The sequence below is a fragment of the Aethalodelphis obliquidens genome, unplaced genomic scaffold (genome assembly GCF_003676395.1).
Source record: "Aethalodelphis obliquidens isolate GAN/ISIS:26980383/991018 unplaced genomic scaffold, ASM367639v1 scaffold25, whole genome shotgun sequence".
NCBI lineage: Eukaryota > Metazoa > Chordata > Mammalia > Artiodactyla > Delphinidae > Aethalodelphis > Aethalodelphis obliquidens.
This window is the reverse complement of record NW_020837969.1, coordinates 17,444,778-17,466,592: the sequence shown is the minus strand read 5'-3', so window position 1 is coordinate 17,466,592 and position 21,815 is coordinate 17,444,778. Positions and strand designations below refer to the sequence as shown.

Below are 21,815 nucleotides of genomic sequence, written 5' to 3'. Positions count from 1 at the left end.
GTCATGAGAGGCTTTCCCAGAGCAGTGATCGTCACAAAATACGGTTAACAAGAGCAAGTGTGTCTTACTTCTTCTAGGGCCTCGAGTTCTTCCTCCAGCTGCTGGGTTTCCTCCTTCACAGCCATAAGGTAATCTGTGACCGACTGTCGGGGCTGCAGTCCCTTTTCAAAGCGGTTATACATTCCACTCCAAAATCTAGAGAGGACAGCAGCGCTTCATGAAACACCAGGTCACAATCTGTATATCCACATCCTCCAGTCTTCTAAGGAATCTTTCAACCCACAGTCCCACCGTCCTAATAATAACCAAATGCAAAGCACAGGCTCAAAAAAGCCACTTTACTAAGGCGATAACTTCATGTTGATGTTTTCATGTTCTTGAATCAGTAGACTTCTTTCGGGGAGAATAAATTCATGAAGTCTACTTGTACAGATGGTACTGAATTAGTAGGCACATAACATATTTTTCTAAAACAGACTGAAGGTAGTACATGTTACCATTTTCTTTCTTTTTTGGGCTTAAGAAAATGGCTCTTAGTTTGGAAGTCAACTTGAAAAATGAGTGTTTGTATTAACATGCAGAATCTTTCAGCCACAAAGGGAGTCTTTTAAATTTGAGGGTTTTCGCTTGTTTTTATTACAACCACCAAAAATTTACATTTGCAATAAATCCTCCCTTTTTTATCCTACACAGTAAAGCATACTGGAATGCAAATGAGAATACAGGTGCACTTTGCTTTACTGTGCTTTGTGGAGATGGCGTTTTTTTACAAATTGGAGGTTTGTGGCAACCTTGTGCCAAGCAAGTCTATCAGCACAATTTCTCTAACAGCATTTGCTCATTTTGTGTCTCTGTGTCACACCTGGGTAATTCTCAGACTATTTCAAGACTTTTCAGTATTATTTTCTTTGCTATGGTGATCAGTGATCTTTGATGTTACTACTACTCACTGAAGGCTCAGATGATGGTTAGCATTTTTTAGCAATAAAGTGTTTTTAAATTAAGGTATGTAACATGGTTACATTGTTTTTTAGATGTAATGCTGTTGCACACTTAATAGACTACCGTATAGTGTAAACATAACTTTTATATGCACTGGGAAACTAAAAAATTGGTGTGACTCGTTATTGCGATATTCACTCTCTCGCAGTGGTCAGGAACCAAAGCCACAGTATTCCTGAAGGTAAGCTGTGTCATGATCACTAACTAAACCTGTGATTCCACATTTAACTTCTAAGGTCCTCTCTCCCTCCCTCCCTCCCTCCTTCACTTTTAAATAGACTGGAACTTACATTTTTAGGATATCATTACTACAAAACATTGACTTCTAAAGAGAATTCCACATTTAGAGGGGAAAAGAGAGACAAGAGGAGACACTGGCAAAAATGCCAGATGAGATATTTAAGCATCTTCCTTCAGTGTGTTTGCATCCAAAAAAGCCTTGAAGCTCATACACTTCAACTTCCAAATGGTAAAAAGTGCCAGAATCTTAAGTTCATAGCCATACTTGTTAAGGTCCTAGAGGTTTACATACTTGTACATGAAGTTGCATGGCGTCGTGGGGAGATGGAGGGTTCCCTGGGTCTGACTGGGATCATCTCTAAATAGAGGGTTCAGGTAGTCACCCCGATTCTTCCACAGGTGAGCCCATAAAGAGTATGTTCTTTCTTGAATTCTGTTAAAAAGAAAATAAGCCTGAATATAGCTTATCTTCATTCTTACAAAGAGTAGACATGTAATATTAAAGCTGGAAAGGGATCAAAAACTGTTATCTGAACATCAGGTGTCCCTGTTCTCTAGCAGGGAAATTTGCAACCTGTGTCTTCATGGTACAGCAGGAGAGCTCTGTAACAGTCTTGACTCCTCTGCTGTCCGTACTGGCCTCAGCAAGATGCTTGATCCCTCTGAGTGTAAAATAAAACCACAAGAAATTTTTTGGAATTTTTCCCCAGATAGTCGTTGGATTTTTATTATTTGCCAGGTACTATTTAAATGCTGCACATATTTTCTCTCATTTAATCCTCACTGAATTCCTATGACATTTGTCCCTTTTGCTAATCTGGCCCAACAAATCACAAAACTACCTAGGAAAACAGGTGATGTAAAGGATGTAAAGGTTGTACTCTGTACATGTAAAGGATGTACTCTGCTACTTTTAAATCATTACGATTTATTGGAATTAAAGTTCCTTAGAGAAAACAAACTAGTACCTACTGGAAAAAGTCATTTTCTTTCCATTCAGGCTCTATAAACTAGTAGAGTCTTTTATTTGAACTGATCATTTCCAAAATTAAATCCGATATTATATATACCACACTTAAAGTCATTTTATTTTATAAAAATTTCAAAAATGTTCTTTGATTTGCAGCTCTTAAGTCACTTTGTGTTAAGTTTTTGACTTTATAAAACGTCCACATTCATCTACTTTTTCCCTCTCAATAAAAAGCAATCCAGTTTTAATCTGAATAAGAGAGTAACCTGAGTTTCTAATTTACTTTCCCAGTTATACAGTAGTCAACCTTTATCCATGAGATATATGTTCCAAGACCCCCAGTGGATGCCTGAAACTGTGGACAGTACTGAACCCTGTGTATACTGTGTTTTCCTATACATACACACCTATGATACAGTTTCATTTATAAATTAGGCATAATAAGAATATCCAAAGTGCCAGCATCACTACTCTTGAACTTTGGGGCCATTATTAAGTAAGATAGGGGTTACTTGAACACAAGCATTGTGTTAACCTCGACGGTCAATCAGATAACCAAGACAGCTACTAAGTAAGTAACAGGCGGTCCCAGGCAGGATGGAGAGGGGCAGCACAAGATTTCGTTGTGCTACTCAGAATGGCTCACAATTTAAAACTTATGAATCGTTTTTTTTCTGGAATTTTCCATTTAATATTTTCAGACCACAGTTGACCTTGGATAACTGAAATTATGGAAATCGAAACCATGGATAAGGGGGACTACTGTACTTGCAATTATGACAGTATATCCGCCAAAGATGTCTCTTTCCTTTTAAATGCAAAAATTGCTTTCTCTGACTCCAAGAAGCTTCCTTTCCATTATCAGTACGTGAAGTCTACCTACCTGTCTGTGGACGCTAGGCAGGAACTGGGCAAAATGGACTTGTACTATCTTTGTCAGCTGATGGCATTAAACTGTTAAAGTGACGTCAGGAAAAAGAAAATAACTTTACTCTGTCAGTATAGATGTGTGGGTAAAACAGTCTTCAAAACTGTGGAAGGCCATCTGAAATTCTCAGTCACAAACTCTTTCGATAAAAATTAAACACTGAAACACTTACTTGAGTTCTTGTCTCTCCTTCTGGCTGTTACATAGGAAGTTTCCAAACTGGCAGGAATAGATGTGGTGTTGAATATGAATCAAAAACCTCTCATTAAACTCAAAGGCACAGGGAAATTGTTCCATTAACTGCCAGACGCACTCAATGAACTGGTCAATAACTGGAGAGATTTCTTTGGGATCACCATCTAGGTTGCCATATCTGTAAAACAAAGTATGAGAGACGTTATGGCAAGGTTTTGGGGGGTTTCTTTTTTTGTTTGCTTTTTTTAACTCGAAAGCTATAAATGCAAAAACAATCATAGAAGCAACCCTAGTTCCTAAACATCTTATCTTATAAACCTGGAATGCAGAAGAAGTGGAAAAACATAACTTTTAAAATTCTAATGTCAAAAGAAACTTTGTAGTGAAGGTCTGGGCAGAGAAGGGACATGTTGACGTTATAATTACAAAAGAAAAGTGTTAGTGCATTCAAGGAGTCTTTCCATGGAGAGAGCAACCTTTCATTCAAACGTGCGAAGTACATCAGAACTTCTGAAATAAATCTTCCACTTTAGTGACTGGGGGGAGAATGGGAAGAAACGCCTAAGCAACTTCAGAGTTTTTCGTTTTTGCATGGTTTTGTTGGGAAGAAAAGAGGAAGAGAGACAGCTTTAAAAAAACAGGTTCCCCAAGTTTCTAGGGATATTTCCATTTCTAGACCAGTGTTAAAACTTGTCAATTTATTTCCACGTGACCAGATTCCCATATACCTTTATATCTCTCGTATCACTGTTCTCAAGAGTACATCAGGAATCTCCTCCCTCATGTTTGTATTGATTTTTAAACGAAGACTGCCTCGTCCTTTACACTATTACGTGAATTTCAGAAAGAATCCAAAAGGGTGATTTGGGTACCATCAAATACAGAATAACAATATAGAACCTCATCTTCTCAGACATGGATAATCAGCTTGAGGAATAGGAATGAGCAAGGATCGGTTTAGTAGTTTTTTCCAGGGTGGAAACATTAGAAACTGCCTGGAAACCTCAAAAGGTTTAGTCCCACTCACCTTTGGTCGCTTTAAAAAGGGGTTGCCCAGTATGTTCTTTCCTCACAAGACACACATTAGCCATTTCTATATTCTTTCTGCCACAGATCCTCTACCACAGAGATCCTAAGTGCCTATCAGACAGTCGGTGGAACCCCCAAAATTGAAAATAACAGTTGATCGTAAGGTTACTTAATTGTTTGGGGGCTTTAATTTTTTCATTTGTAAAATCGAATCACTGCTTTCCGGGAAAGATAATTAATTATAAAAATAGAATTCCAGAAAACCACATAATAAATGCTCAACTAATGCTAAATGCAAAAACTTACAAAAATAAATATGGGCAGCTCCATAAATTGAGAATTTATTTTAGGAAAACATTCAAACAATCAAAAATGTATATCAAAATCTCTAAATTATTATCAGCATGCTGCCTAAATTTAAATTTTACCTCTAAAAGACGAGACCATACCAGCTACAACACGTAACATTCAGGGATCAGAGACACCAGAACACCAGTCAGACATTACCATCCACACTAACCAAATGAGGCCAGTAGCTTCTGTTTATTTAAAGCCCAGTAGATGGGCTAGTAGGCAAGGAGCTGGGCTATTCACATATACGGTTTTAAAAGCCTTGCTATAACCCCGTGGATTAGGGAGGGTCTCCCCTTTAAACAGACGGGAGGCGAATGCTCAGAGAGGACAGATGCCCAAGGCCACACAGTAAATGCCACAGCCTGGATTTGAGGCTGGATCTGTTGGGCTCAAAGCCTGGGCCGCTGTCCTACATTAGCTCTCCAGAGACGCCTGGGACACAAATGCCGCAGGATAAGCCCAATTTAACTCCCCTTGTGGAAGATCAAAGAAAAACTGTTCCACAGGCATTTCACAACGTGCAGCTTAAAATGAATATTTGCACTTCAAAAATGGAATAATTTAGTAAATCAAATGTGTGTGGAAGGAAGGGAGAGTCCATCCTTTCTAGGTCGATTAATGAACAAGCTTCTGTCTCTTCTGGAAGAACTTAATATTAGTTAGTTCTGCTTAGTAAATACCAACCGCTCTCGAGTTAGAACTTCTTTATCTGTGATACACATATTCAACAAAATTTTAACTTCCTGAATAAGGTACACAAGGAAACTCTGAAAACAAGGCTATTTTCCCCCCACTCAATTGAGAACTTCAGAAACAGATTATCTCTATCCTAAACATTCACTACAACAGATTTTAAAATATTTCTTACCTGTGATTAAACTTATGACCAAAGGAAATCCAGTCCTTTTCAATTAATACCTACACAAGATAGAATATAAATATCATGGAGAGAAGCAAATGAAGGAAAATAAGAGACCAGCACCAATAATTCTGAAGGATTCTGAATTCAGAGGTTCTTGGAGCGGAAGTCACTCTCCTCTGTAACCTGCACATGAACAAACACTCACTGTCCACCCCTATACAGATGCATGTCAGGGCAAAGTTGAAAGCCTTCCATAGGAAAAATAAACAAGAGTGGACATATGAAGATGTAATGCCACCACCCACAGAGTGCTTTCAGTGAGCACTGTTCATATTGCTTCATGTATGATCTCATTTCATTGTGGGGTAGGTATCATCACTCTCATTTTAGAGAGGGGGAAACTGAAAGAGGTTAAATACTCACCAAAGATCACGCTACTGGCAAGTGGTGGATGCCACCTCGTAACCGAGCTCCAGAAACCACCACAGCCCATCTAGCCCAACTCTCAACCAACAGGCAATGCTGCTTGTCAATATAATAGCAAATACTAACCGTTTTACAAGAAACAATTAGGGATGTTTTCCAGTGATCTTCAGTATACTTTAGAAGAATTCTAGAATGATGAGGGCCTGGAACATATTAGGAGTTTCAGCCCTGCTTTGGAGTTAGGGGTAACATGAGTTTATACTCTCAAATTTTCTGGATTAAAAAAACAAAAAAGTTTTTAATCAAATACTATAGGATAGTACCATCAATATCACCAATGCTCTAAAACAGCCAGAGCTTTTCCCTTAAAAAAAGTAAGGATTGGTTGAAGTTTGGCCTTGACAAACTGCCCGGTGGTGTGTGACTTAGCCTCCCCACTCTCCAGACATAAATGAAGGACTCCAGCCCCCAACCTCAGTCCAGGGGAGGGGTCTGAAGAGGAATGTCACCCTGAAGTCTCAGTGCTGTCACAGGCGATAGGAAGTTCTCTGACGCATTCAAAACAAAAGAAAAAGCCCAAGAGTGGAAACCTGCCACTTCTCTCTTGTCCCCAGAGTGTCAGCTGATAATACTCGATAAAGGATCCCAAGCATGGATTCAGGATCCTCTGAAGCACTTTCTACCAAATCATGGTTCAAGAGGCAGGAACCAGTAATCTCCCAGCCGCTAGGAAGTCCCTGCAGTCACTTTAAGATTTTGGTTCTGGCTTAGCCAAAGCTTCACCCTTCCAGGCAACTAACACAAATATTCTGCAGTTGGAAGCAACATGTCAAGCTTTGATGCACATCTAAAAGGTGCAAAGTCTAGGAGAGGATGTACCCAGAATTTCAGCAAGGAATGCAAAAACACTGTCAAGTTTTCAATATTCTCTGGATATCCAGAGTTGTGAAGGACAATTTAAAATATAAAAGCAGTAAGTGAAAACACTTTTTCCTATAGAAAGGTTTTTCTCCAAATATTTTTTCTGGAAAGTGTTTTCTGTTTTATAGTCATGTTACCTCAAACTTGAAAATATATATCAAACTTGAAATATATTTATACAAATGAGGTATAAAACTATTTTACAAACTGCTAAGTAGATATTTTATATTTATATTTATAATAGCATTGATTTGAATTGGTTCCAAAATCCCAGAAATTCACCTTCTTATTCCAAGCCTATTTCACCTTTTCCCCTTTAATTAATCATGCTGATCTACTAAGAGGAAAATAATGTTGAGGAGGAGGGGGAAAAGTTGCCAACAGTTGTCAGAAGAGAGGTCCATTCTGTCCAGGCACTGCATGCGTTGGACAGTGGCCAAGCGGCCACACTCACCATGAAGCCCTTCAGAGTCCGGTAGTGAGGGTCCAGCAGGAGGCTGGCCACCGAGCACACCTGAGCAGTCCTGTCCCAGCCATCGGAACAATGAACAAGCACACTTGCCCCTTCCTCTGAAACCGCCTGAAAAACAGGATGGGCAAAGGATGGCTATCAACAGGAAACATCATCAGAATTAGCTTTGGCTTTGTACTCGCAGAAAGAATCAAAAAAAGATTTACAGGCGAAAAATCAATACCAAAACCTGTTCCTTCATTTATTGAGTGTTCACGCCCCCGTGTAGTTAGGGCGGAGCCAAGGAGAGGTTTGGTGCCGGTAACTGAAGCGTCACTTCCCTTCCCTTATGTCCAGGAGCCACGAGCCTGGCTTCAGTACCATATACAAGCAGGCTTCCTGTATGAACGTCTCCTAGCCCACCTTCAACCCTCTTCCTCCCTGCCGGGTTTCCACCTTAAGCCTTTCCAAATGAAATTCTGGAGCTGCTTCTGGCTGCAATCATTTTCAAAAAGGAAAAGACAAAAATAATAAATTGTAAAACTATGAAATTAGAGATAAAAGGATAAGAGCCAAGTGAAAGTGCCCAGCACTGAATAAATATTTGTTAAATAAATGAATTATCTAATAAAGGGGGGCATACCATGTCATCAGAAAAGATATGGTTGTCTTTAGGTATAAATCTGAGGGGAATTTATTTTTTTAAAAAAACGCACTGAACAACAAAATAGACAATGCATTCAAAAGCAGCTTATGTGAAAGTTGCAGCAAAATCTTCCTCTGGCAGAACAGAATCTACCTGCCAGGTTCAGGAACATGACTTGCTTCTGCCATCACTGAAAAGGGGGAGCTGTTTGCTAAGATGGAAGCTTCAGGCCTCGGTCACTCAGGTGACTCACATTTGGATGTACCCTCCTATAGAAAATTCTTTCCTCCACCCAGGACCAAGCCTAACTGAAGAGAGACCATTCTGAAAGTATTTTACCACTTGATCGCCTTGATGATACACTGTCAACTGAACACCATCCTCTCTTTCACAAAATCCCATCTTCAGAGGGCAAACTTCATGGAGGTCTGCAAAGCCAGCTCCCCATTTGGTATCACCCAGTTTAGTACAGAGGAGCTCACGCAAGGCAACAAGATCTCCATTCCGAAGTCAGAGTACACTGGCTGCTCTGCCCCATAATTTCCGTTCTCTGCATTCGCATACCTTTGCAATGAAGATTCCTGCATCCATGATGGCCTTAATATGCCTCAACCAGCCAGAGTTCTCCAGTCCCCAAAGAAAATCACTCATGGAGGGAGATTTAAGTTCACACACTGCAAGATAAATCGTGTTACAGAAACAAAATACAGAAAGTCTCTCATTTTACATGTGATCATATTTGCAGGTAGTTCGTTAATGATTCCTTCACTGCAGTATTTTCTGGAAGACTTGAGTCAAGATAGACGCCCAAGCTTACTCATTCTACTGAACAGTTCCAAGTAAAGGCTTTTCTATCTTCTTTGGTCACAGGGGACACTGCATCTGTTTAGGAGTATTATATTAGTAAAGTTTAAACCCCAATAAATGAAAATCATTGAATGTTACCATAGTAAAAATAAGAGAAGATTTATTTATTCTTCCAGCAAAGATAGTCAAAATGTGCCACCAGGAAGCACTTGAGTAAGAGTGCCCTGGAGGAAAAGACGCCTATAACGAACTCCAGCACTTTCCCCGCTAGAACTCCATCATCCAAGCACCGCACTTGCGGACTGCTGTAAAAATACAAAACAGAGCTGTCCTAGAAGTCTTAAATGGAAGTGATCGAACTCCTGCTACCAACAACCCTACCCAAAGGGAGCAAAGCGTGTGAACTTAAACATGAGGCCCTGCACTTCCGAATGCTTCTAGAGCATCAGGTTAGGGGCTTTCCCTTTGGTCGAAAATGAAGATAATCCAGGATTCCAATGATACCTATATTTTACAAAACTAAGGCAGCTGTGTAAACACTTCTATAATATTATCACAAACAATTTCATCTCGAGAGCTTATCTTTTAGTTAAGCATGAAAAAACTTTAGGGCTCAGCGTTCTGACATATCACAAATATGACATTCCAAAGTTCATGGGGTTCATACCTATAAAGCCCTTTTGAGGAATCTTATAAATTAATCAATGAAAATTAAATAATGTTCCATAGATTTTGTTTGTTTAAAGTGTTAGTTTGGGCCTTGATCTGTTCACGTTTAAAACAGGGAAGGTGTACTAAATTATATCTAAGTGCCCTTCCAACTCTAGACTCCCAGATTCAACTTTAAGTCTATGAAAGCATCGCGCATTTGCAATACTTAAAAACAGTTAACAACGTTTAATTTATCAGATGCCCTTCCCTCAAATATGCCAGATAACAGAGGGTTCAGTCGTATTTCCCGCAACATAAGAGCCACACAAAAAAAGCACAAGTAGTTAAATTCTGAGTCACAGACGGCAGCAGTGAGGAAGAAAATACCGAGATTCCCAGCTTTTAAGGCCCTTCTTAAGAAAAAACCGTATTATGAATATGTTCAGGCAAGAGTCCAAACTCTTCCTTCCAAAAGCTTGCCCTGAGCTGGAAGCCCAGCTGGAGAACTGAGTTCTCTCCAGCATTGCCCTGGTTCAGGACACTGTCCCTTTGAGGTCACAGTGCTGCTGGCTCCCCACCAGCAGCGATTTAGATTGTTCCAGGGAGATTAACCTGATGTGCAGTCTTCAAACGTTTTTGCACATGTGCCCCTCCACTGATTTTTAAAACTATGTATCCATAGCACAGGGAGATCAGCTCGGTGCTTTGTGACCGCCTGGAGGGGTGGGATAGGGAGGGTGGGAGGGAGGGAGACGCAAGAGGGAAGAGATATGGGAACATATGTCTATGTATAACTGATTCACTTTGTTATAAAGCAGAAACTAACACACCATTGTAAAGCAATTATACTCCAATAAAGATGTAGGAAAAAAAACAAAAAAACTTTATGAACACTGAAAAACAAAAAAACAAAAAAAACTATGTACCCTCTCAGGCACCCTAGAATAACGCCCCATAATAAGACTGAAGGTGTGTTCGCCGTCTGTAAGGTGGCAAAAGGACAGTTCGTTACGGGAGGTGGGAAAGGACGGCTGGTTCACACCTGGACGGAGGAGCATCTCTAAGGCAGGCGAGGCAGTTTTAGGAAGGAGCACTTGCGGAAGTCAGTGCCATAAAGCCATCCAGCCAGGGCGCCCCTGGGAAACTCTTCCCGTGACCTCGGGGTGTATGTACTCAGTGTGAAGACAGACGCTGAATCTGCTGCAACTGAAAAATGCCAGCCCTGGTGAGAAACTGGGCCGGGCGTGGCTCTGTCCTGGGGGAGGCGGACGGGGACGGGCTGGCCGCAGGGCTGCCCAGGCCCTCCGTGCAGCGCACAAGACGCAATCCCCGCACCCTCTGTGCTGCGGCCTCTCCCGCGGGCGCCTGCTGTTTGGCCTTTCTGTCCAACCCCGGCCGTGACCCAGACCGTTCAACTTAATCCTAAAATACACACATTCCACCACGTAGAGTCTCTGGACCCACTGAGTCCTTTAAATCTTCCGCAGATAATTCTGACTTGCAAACAGTTTTTTGTGATTTTTTTTTTTTCCACTGAACTAGCCCAAATTTCTGGTGGTCATGATCGGGCTCAGGGCTAGCTGGCATCCTCCTTCATTTCAAAAAGTCCAGGGAGCTAGAGGGATATTTTGGCATCCAAGCTCAGAAGCTCAGTCCAAGGACAAATGATCCCTTTTGCCTCCTCTTCTCACCAGGTGTGGAAATGACAGCGAGTTTAAAAATACAGACGCCAGGCTCTCTAGCTAACTGGGAGGTAGCCTGTGCCAGTGGCAAGAGGGGACCGGCCAGCTCACAGAACAAGGCCCTAAAAGGTGCTGTAGAGAGGATGCCCAGGCCACCCTCTTCATTGGCTCATGGCCCAGGGGACCAGCTGCCGCATCTCTCCCAGGTCAGCTCCCTTCCTTGCACACGGAGGATGGCTCCTTGTTTAACACATCTGCTTTCAGGAACATTATAACTGGGTACATTGAATAAAATAGCCTCCCGAGGTTTCACGCAAGGTAACGGCTGAGTGTTTCCCCTCACATGCTTAGTGGCCATTGTTAAGAGCAATCAGCCCACAGGTGATTAATACACATGGACAGATGGGGGTACACTGAGACTCCAAGAATTAGCGCCTGGATTTTTAAATATAAAACTGGTGGGTTTGTTTGGATAAACTCAGGATAAGGCAGAAATACTGATCGGTTCACCCTTGTTGCCAAAGCTGAACCAATATTTACAAACCATTTTGCTGAACAAAGTTCATTTCAGCTGACCTCAGAGGCGTCAGCCACAGATCACAGAGAACCAGACTTATTATACGAACCTGGAGTTTAATGCCTGGGTCTAGTGACATTTGTTTTACATAACAGGGCAACTATATCCCACAAACACATAAAAACAACACTTAAAAAAAGATCAATAATTATGGCACCTGAGGAAATAGGAAATTTATTTGGAAGAAAATTAACCTCCCACGATCTTCCTTAGCTATTTCCTATACCAAGCTCATTTCTTCCTACACAGTGACTGCGTGGGGATCAGTGAGGGTGCAAAGTCTCCATCTGAACCCTGTGGGATTGGTCTTTCTTGTGTCTAAGATCTAAGGTTGGAAGGTACATGGCCCTCCCTTACTTGCCAGCCAGACACATACATGAGCTCTCCTCATGTGTGATTTGTCTCCTTCCCATCTTGGAGTCAAAAACCCAAGCCCAATGAAACGGCCTTCAAAGAACTAGCAAAATGATGGTAATCTCCCTCAACTGAACATCCCAGCAGGTGATACCATTCAAAGAGGACTTAATTATGGCCTGTACAACAGAAGTGTTTGGTAAAGCCTGCCCTGTAGTCTCCCTTTTTTACTTAGAGCCCACCCTGGTGACAGAATAAACTCTGCAGTGAAGTGTCCTCAGTCTATTAATGTCAGTGCCACTCTCCTCCCCCCCCCCCCGCCAACTGACATGGACCCTCTTTATAGAGGCCTTTACATTAATTGGAGAGATCTGTATATTAGCTTCTCTGTATATTACTGGACACCAATAAGATTCCAGCTTTGTTTGTGATGCTATTTTCTGGAATCTCCACACAATTAACAATGCCATGAAAGCCATTTTTGAATAGCCTTGTCATCCTCTAAAGAAGTCGATGCTCATATCAAATGGTAAGTTGCGATCCAGCCTAAATTCTGTACACCTGTGCTAGCACTGCTTGCATTAGCAGCATAGGTAACTACATGCAAACTCACATGGGCGTGAGTATGTGTCTGTGTCGAGCTACTAATAAACATGTATGTGTGTGTAAATGCATGTATACACACACACTTTCCAGTAATACTGATTACCATTGACCTAAAGAAAATCAAGCAGCTGGTTCACAAAAGAATGCCCTACAGGCATTTATTAGCTTTGCATATGAGTTTTGTGTCTAAAGACACAATTTGCCACAAATAAATTTTAAAATATATATGCCCATTTATGTTACATTTACCATATAGAAGGCTTGGGAGTTGGTCATTTTCTCTCAGTGAACAGGAACTCAACCAAAGACAGGGCTTAAGGAATGAGCAAGTCTAAATAGGAAACGTAAGGCAGATGAAAATAGAAGTCTAGTCTGCGAGAAGGAAGGGGTGCTGAGAGCCTGTGACGTCGGGGTGGATGTAAGATATTAGTGGCAAATGCTGGAGAGAAGGCCGAGAATCATGTGAGATTAAGATGTTGCCAGCAAATAACAAGTGGTGAAATAAGCAGTACACGTGGCTGGGGACGTAACTGGTGGAAAAGCATTCCACGCTCATCACACCGGCTGAGCAAAGCTGCAGGACCAATGCACCTATCGAATCTGAGGCCACACTGTCACTGGCAAGCAGATACTGAATTGCCCCATCCCCCCTGCAGCCTTATGGGAAAACTGCTCACCCTGTGGCTAATATGAGTCACGTCTATCTTTAGTTTTATGGGAGACACGTTCTTCTATAAGTGCTCCTTTTGTAAATGTCCTAGTTATCCAAAAACTAGCTGTCATGATTAATAAAATGAAAACAACAATTCTGAGGGTGAAATTTTTTGATCTTTGAATTGTCCCAAGGAACATCAAGATACAGCACAGTGAGAATAAAAAACAGCCATTCTTCTCCCATTAAATCTTTGTTTTCTCTTGTCCTCTCCTTTGCTAAAATCACCCAGAGACGAGGTCTTTGGCTTTGACATCCAATTAAAACATTCAACCATCTGATCTACCCAAGGACAGCCCTCAGGAAGATCACTTATGAGAAAGCACCATCTTCTCTTCCCGCCAGAATTTTCTGCCCTATATCAAGATCAGTAACGTCACTTTGTATTAATAAATAAAGCCTTTTTCTATGCAATGCCCAGTGTATAGAAAACTCTCAAGAACTGTCTGATGTACAGATGACTGTCTAAAATAACTATGTAGCTCCCAGTGACTTCCTCTACATCCATTATCTACCATGCAGCATATATTTACTCCCAATTTTTCAGATTAGCCAGTGTGGCTTAAAGAGTTTACTAATTCGGGCTTCCCTGGTGGCGCAGTGGCTGGGAGTCCGCCTAACAATGCAGGGGACAGGGGTTCGTGCCCCGGTCCGGGAAGATCCCACATGCCGCGGGGCGGCTGGGCCTGTGAGCCATGGCCGCTGAGCCTTTGCGTCCGGAGCCTGTGCTCCGCAATGGGAGAGGCCACAACAGTGAGAGGCCCACGAACCAAAAAAAAAAAAAAGAGTTTACTAAGTCATCCATGGTTACTCGGCCAGCAAATAACAGCTGGAGTCCTGGCCACAACACATACGCCCCAAAGCTCACGCTCTTTCCTCTCTGCCTCAGTGCTTAGAGCATTAGATCTCAGTCTAGATCGGGCGACACCATCCAGCCACATTTTACATCCTCTTACAACAAAGAGAGAGCCAGGTACACACTCCTGATGCATTTCTTTCTTCCAAGTGACCATGAATTGATAACTAGTGGAGCCTGACAAAGAGACCTGTTGCTCTAGTAGAACACTTATTAAAAAATCTTACCGCTAGGTGGAGCTCTCCAGTTCACTTTAATGGGAAAGTAGGTTTTCTGTGTGGAAACCCATGCCACGTGCTAAATTTTGAGGGACAGTGACCAGATTTTCAGCCAGGTCTTATTGGCTGTCTCGTCTAATAGGTTAGTAATCTCAGGGAATTAATAATGGGGAAAGTCAGAAGATCGAGAACTGAAAAAAGATCAGCCTTTATAGCTTTTCATTAGCTCATAGCTGGTAGAACCTCATAGCATAAACTTGTAGGCCATGTTACAGGAAATACTCACTTTGAAATGAAAAACTTCCATGTGACTATAAAGGGTTGAACTCTTCCATTTCTTCCAGGCTTACTTAGCCATCGCCACATAAAGTAATGAGGTGAGGAAGAAAGAATCAAATAAAAAGGACACTGGGACTGAGAGTTACAACCTTACCTCTGAGCAGAGAAAAATACTTCGTGGGAACCTCGGAGCCAGGTGTGTTAGGGACCGTCCCCTTCTAGACCTTGGTGCACCCGAGAGCACCGGGCAGGGACGCCAGAGCAGGGAGTCGTCACACGAGCACAGCACCCACGGCCGTGGTGCCTCCCATGACACACTCGAAGTTCTCTGCTTTTACCTGTCCCTTCTACACCCAACAAAGGTTCTGAACAATCGGGCCTCACAACCTTCACACACAAGCACAGGTCACATATCTCTGGGGCCTCCTGACTTTACCACAGAACTTTCGCCATCATCACTGTTCCCAGTTCTAGGGGAAACGATAGAAGTGGTTACCTCTTGGGGCCTGCTAAAAAGATTCCAATCTTTCTAGTTGAATCTTACAAACAGCCCTTCACTGTAGTATTGTCCAAACTGCTGAATGGGCAGCGGGCCTTTGTTCCTGTGCTCTGGACCTGCTCCCATCTGATCGGCTGTCAGGCTGAGGTTTGTATCTCTGTCAGACAACTTGCTGAGAAAACACCCACCAGGCCTGGCATGGGGTTTATTAAATTATTTTTGGTGAACTTGTGCTGAGTGGACACAGACCGTATCACGAGGCAAGCACTTCCATGCCTCTGAAATTGTGCTTACTCCATGTCTCTTGAATAAAAAAATTAAGGAGAGTCACCCATAAGAAAGCAGGGGACCTATCAAATACCCACCGAGCTGCCTGAATTAATCTACAGTCCATTAGCTTATCCATTTTATGCAGTACTTATTTTAAACTACTGTACTGCTTCCCAAGAAAAAGCATAATGCACCTTATACTGGAAAGCACTTTACAGTTTGCAAGGAATCTTTGTGAACAAATCTGTGAGCTAGACAGCAATGATATATTGCTTACATTGTTTTACAAATACAGGAAATGAAGTTTGTTCATGTTTACTAAGAGACTAAGGCAAGAACCCAAACCCAGATCTTCAGACACTTAGGCCAGGGCACTTTCTACCCAAGCCACCACGTAGAGAAACTGTAAAGCAAAGTGGTTAAGAGTATGGTGTCTGGGACTTCCCTGGTGGCGCAGTGGTTAAGAATCCACCTGCCTATGCAGGGGACATGGATTCGAGCCCTGGCCCGGGAAGATCCCACATGCCGCGGAGCAACTAAGCCCGTGCACCACAACTACTGAGCCTGCGCTCTACAGCCCATGAACCACAACTACTGAGCCCACATGCCACAACTACTGAAGCCCGTGCGCCTAGAGCCCGGGCTCCGCAACAAGAGAAGCCACTGCAATGAGAAGCCTGTGCACCGCAACGAAGAGTAGCCCCTGCTCCCCGCAACTAGAGAAAGCCCGCGCACAGCAACAAAGACCCAACGCAGCCAAAAAATAAATAAGTATATTTAAAAAATTAACAGTGTCCAGTACATAATAATCACCTGTAAATGTTATATCATCATTACCATGTGGGTGGTTATCTGTGAGCCTGTCTAATAAAAGAACCACAAATCAACGAGGATCATGGTAAAATGATGGAAAGTACTAGGCTCAATTCTTCCTTTGTTATATGATACCAAGAAGGGTATGTCTTTAAAAACTTTTTAATTAAAAATGTAATACACCAGACTTTGTAACTGGAGATAGGCGCTCCTACTGGTCTTGAAGAATAACCTGTCATGTTGTGAACAGCTTATGTGGAGGTCCAACATGGCAGAGAACTCTAGGACCTAAGGGTGACTGCCAGCTGACAGCGCTCAGGGCCCTCTGTTGAATGCAACCAATAACCTGAATCAGCCTGGAAGCAGATTCTGCCCCATCCAGGTGTCCAGATGAGGACACAGTCCGGCTAGCACCTTGACTGCAGCCTTGTAAGATCCTAGGCAGAGGGATCCTGGCTTCCCGTTGACACATGAGAAATGCCCAGACTCGTGACCCTCAGAAACTGTGACCTGCTAAGTGTGTATTGTTTATGTTCCATGTAATGTACCAACCATAGACAATTTTGTAAATAAAGAAGGAAAAAGAAAAAATTCACCCATCGTCCTCTCATTCTAATCCAATTATCATTCTGGAAATTCTTCATAAATATGGTTTACTGTATAGTGAATCAGAGTATGTATACAATTTTACAACCTGAATTTTTCACTTAGATTATACACGTTCTCCCATGTTAGTAATATATTTTTCACATTTATCATTTTTAATGGATGCAAAATTTTGTATCAAAAGGTAGAGTGTTTAGTCAGTCAACTATTGTTGAACATTCCTGAGGCTTCCAAAATTCTATTATTATAAATAAAACACTTCTATCAAAACAGGCATTATATGTCTTTTTTTTAAACCATATTTTGGATTAGTCCCTAAGGGGAATTAATCTGGTAAAAATATGTATCTCAGAACAAAATATATTAGGTACCTCTTGCCAATTTCAATGATACTAAAAATATTTAAAGTACTAGTTTTACCATATTCTTTTCAGTATTGAATATTTTAATGTATTTGAATTTAAATATTTAAATTTAATCTTATTTAAATTAAAAAAATTTTTAAGTGAAAAATGGTACTTTGAGGTTTTAACTACCTTTAATTATCAGAGCAAGTTTAAATGTTTTTCTGTTTGTTTCAACTTATTTTTCTTTAAAGAATTAGATTGAGTTGCCTGACTTCACTGAGATACTTTCTTCATCTATAAAGTGCAGATAATATTACGTACAGCACACTATTGCTGTGAAATCAAATACAGGCAGACCTCATTTTACTGTACTTCACAGATACTGTGTGTTTTATAGGTTAAAGGTCTGTGGCAACCCTGCATCGAGCAAGTCTATCGGCACCATTTTCCCAACAACATTTGCTCACTTCATACCTCTGTACCACATTTTGGTAATTCTCGAAATATTTCAAACCCTCCACCAGTGAAAACAATACAACTCTCTGAAAGCTCAGATGATGGTTACATCTTTTAAGCAATCAAATATTTTTAAATTAAGGTACGTACAGTGCTTTTTTAGACATAATGCTATTGCACACTGAATAGACTACAGGATAGGGTAAACATAGCTTTCACATGCACTGGGAAACCAAAAAATCCGTGCGACTCACTTTATAGCGATATTCATTTTACTGAGGTGGTCTGGAACCGAACCTGCGATATCTTCAAGGTCTGCCCATTCGTGAATCATTTAAGTAAAAGTACTGAGGAAGCCTGGCACATAGCAGGTGCTCTGTTTTTAGTGAAATGCACAAGTCAATGAATAAGGGGTCAGTTATACAGAACTACACTGTGGCCAACAATATTAATCTAAGATTCATGTAGAATCCAGGCGCGCCAAAACTAGTGGTGGGGAGAAAGGTCAATTTTCTGGGCAACATACAAAAGGTGGAGCAGGTTGACTGAAAAACAGGAAGGTGTCACTGCCATCATGTCTTTCCCATAAACACCCGCCTACCTTGAAAACAGGTATTTATTTACGAAGAGGCACGACAGTGCGGCTCAATCTCAAAGCCCGGATGTGAGGTAATTCCATGTGCCCCTCTCTCCCTCCCTCTCACTGATTTCCTCCCCCCAAATCAAGGATGCCCTGGGAGGTTTTTATTTCCACATCTGATAACAATTTCCTCAGCCACGGAAAGAGCCTTTTCCAGGTTCTTCTACTGCCTGTTTCAACAACAACAAAAGAAAGAAAATATAGGGCATCCTTTTATTATTTGAGGGAAAAACCATTATTTACATGATCAAGAGGAAAGGCTCTGTGGAAAGCACTTAATAAATCACACAATTGCTACATAACTGAAAGACTTCATTATTATCTCACTGGGAGGTGTGAATGCCACAAAACAGTTTGGTTTAGAACTTAGAAACCAAAGTTAACATGCAATCAATCAGCTCCATAAAAGGACCTACACCGGATGTGAACTTGGTCCTAGATTTCAGTTTCTGATGAAATACCCTGCAGCTGTTGCTCACAGACAGGGCTATTTCGGGCCAGAATGCGAACAATTTTTCATTTCTGTTATTCAGAATCTCTCCTGATCATATCAATATCCCTGATAAGAGGAATTTTGAAAAAAAAATAATAATCATGAAGGGAATGCATTATTCCACTTCCTACCAAGTGACCAGCGGTACAAACCTTCCGATCTCTTTGATGCCAAGACAGCTGTTTGAAGGATAAAAGCCTCAAAAGGTGGGTCTGATTGCATCAGTTCATCAGCTGAGCTTCCACGAGCAGTTTATAATTTACTTGGTGAAAACAGATAGTCAAACATTGGTCAAGTCCCCTGAAAGGCATCCAGAAAGTTGTCCTTGCTTACTGCACTGTCACAGGGCTGAAAAAGTGATGCAGAAGAACCACAATCCCTTACGAAACACAGGCTGCCCTCCCTCTAGAACGCGGTCCGTTTGCTGGTCCTTCAGAAATAGCGAGTCAGACCAAAGGTATGAGGGCAGGAGACATGGTTCCTAATAAGAAACCAAGTAAATGCTAATTTTAAAACAAAAGCCAAATCGCCATGTTCCAAGCACTCCTGGGAGCCACCTTCTGCACAGAAGAAAATACATATTCTCAAAAGTCAGCTTATGAAATTACTAAATGAAAACTATAAAGCATGCAAATGTTTTAATGATTCTGATATCGAACACTCTTCACACTAAAACTAGACTACCCGTTCAGTTACAGTACCAAGTTAGTCCAGTTTTTCAATGTCTAAAAAGCACAGCTCATAGCAGGGAGAGCCACACCGTCCATGATAATCTCCCAAAGTTTACGAAGTTCAATGCCCCAGGCATCCTCCTGTCCGCTGAGACATGGCAAATTTCACGTGGAGGTAAGATGGAGATAGACAGCTCTGGGGCCGTTATTTATTTATTTTTTTTTAAATGCAGGAAGAGGTTTCGTCTAACCATTCAAACCCTCAATTTTAAACTATTTGCAATCAGGGGCATCAAAGTGTGGACTCACAGACTGTCAGGGCTGGATGGGTCCACAGAAATTATTAGTCCAATCCTCTCCATTTACCGCAGGTAACAGAGCCCCAAAGAAGGTACATGACGTGTTCAAAGTCTCATAATGACTGAGATGACCCCGGGAATCCAGGAAGGAGAATGGCAATCAGGCTTGTCTGTGACACTCAAGTTCCTCCAGCCCCACCGCTAGCTTCTCACTACATCCTGCTCTGATTAAGCACTGGTTACTGAGAGCAAATGTGCATCCCGAGAAAAAGGGAATTCGGCACTTTGTCCCTCTTCACTACAGACCCCGCATTTCCGGTTCAGACCGGACTGCCCACTTCCCTGGCACACAGCGCCGCCTCCCCAGGGCTTCCTCCCAGAAGTGCGAGCCCAGCATTTACAGCCTCCCCTGGTCCAGAGGCACAAAGCCCTGGGTTATGCATCCTCTTTCTCTTCCGTTCCCACAAGAGGGAGAAGTGGTGGAGATAACAACAGACTCCTCCTTGGGCCTTGGCAATCGCAAGAGCATAAGCAGTAAACGAGGCTGGTTTTGCTTGGAATATGTGATTTCTGGTAATTAGATTACGGCTGGTGTGGCCACATGAATAATTCCTCCACGTTGCATAACCCAGCTTTGCGACTTGCTCTCCCTGTGAGTACAGAAGCCTGGGCGTACGCGTCTCGTGGTGCTCGCTGGGTGGGGTGGGTGGAGGGAGCGCGCTGCAGCAGTGCTGCTGATGGAAGGGAGAACCAGGACCCCCCAGCATCCTTCTAATGGCCATTCAGCCGCTCGGATTCAGTTTATGGGCCTCACGTCCACACGTGAACAGCTGGCGGTTTCAACGTAGGACTGCTTTATCTCCCAATGGTCTTGAATATGGGTCGAACTACTATTATGAGAGAGAAAGAAAAAATATCCCCGTGCACTTCTATCTTAGGTGTTAGCTACCACCGGAGAGAGCCCGGCAGCTAATACCACGTGACAAAACCACTCCACGATGACACCAAAAAAGAAGAGAAAAGCTGTTACATGTTTAAAGAGTCCCTGCATTTTGATATTCTTCCCAACTGATCCCACCCTTGCAAACAACATCGAAGTAAAGCACAGTTTTCATATCAACAGACCATCTTATTCCGTCTTGGCATTAAAACATTTAACTGCATTTTTTAAATGCTGTGCATAAGGAAATGGTTTACCTTCCAGCATTTTTTGCAGACTGTTCCTCATGACATGGATGTTCTCTATCCCGATAAACTGAAACTTGATATTGGAATAATTGTCTTCGTTCTCATAGCCTTTCCCTGCAGCACGATTTGCCATCGCATTAAGCTGCAGTGGGCAGCAAAACAGAACAGTCACCAGTGATATTCATGAAACAATCACAACACTTCACGGCTAATATCCATAAGAACATTCAACATGATGTGCAGAAACATGCTTTAAATCCCAGGAACACCGCGCTGGGCTAGGTAGCTACAGATACTCGTGCTGAGCTTACGTTCAACAACATCAGTTTGTCGATGTGGCAACATTTTCTGAGCTGGAAGCATCCTAGAGATAAGCCCTTTTGGAGACATTCCCTGTCAGAGATGCCAAATCCAATGTGGGATTCTGTACAGAGCCAAGTCGCCCCAATTTAATACCAAACATGACAGCCTTAGGTTGGCAGAAGAATATCTGCAGATACAGTTGGCAACATAAAGCTCTGTAAGTTAAAGTATTATATCTTCCAGTATTCGAATGCCAACAAACACATCAACGTATAGGAATAGTTACGTCATTCTAATTTGCCTACAAGAACCCCTCAGGTACCCAGTTCAACTTTGAGCAGGAAATGCTGAACAAAACAGAGAGAGGGCAAGACATGTCCTCTGGCCACCCTATTTAAATCTCCAGAGAGGATTTTTTTCTATCACATTCATTGTCATAATTTCATCTATAAAAAGTCACGGTT

General features: G+C 42.0%; 1 protein-coding gene across 1 annotated transcript in view; it reads right to left on the bottom strand.

The window, feature by feature from the left end:
- MTMR7 (myotubularin related protein 7) overlaps window positions 1-21,815 on the bottom strand; it is a 56,829-nt gene that overhangs the window by 1,707 nt on the left and 33,307 nt on the right. The window contains exons 6-12 of the mRNA XM_027122698.1: window positions 21,058-21,190; window positions 8,589-8,698; window positions 7,382-7,507; window positions 5,587-5,636; window positions 3,313-3,513; window positions 1,535-1,675; window positions 69-195 (exon numbers count right to left, since the gene is read on the bottom strand). Of these exons, the coding sequence (XP_026978499.1) occupies window positions 69-195; window positions 1,535-1,675; window positions 3,313-3,513; window positions 5,587-5,636; window positions 7,382-7,507; window positions 8,589-8,698; window positions 21,058-21,190 (888 nt within the window). The remainder of the gene's footprint in view (window positions 1-68; window positions 196-1,534; window positions 1,676-3,312; window positions 3,514-5,586; window positions 5,637-7,381; window positions 7,508-8,588; window positions 8,699-21,057; window positions 21,191-21,815) is intronic.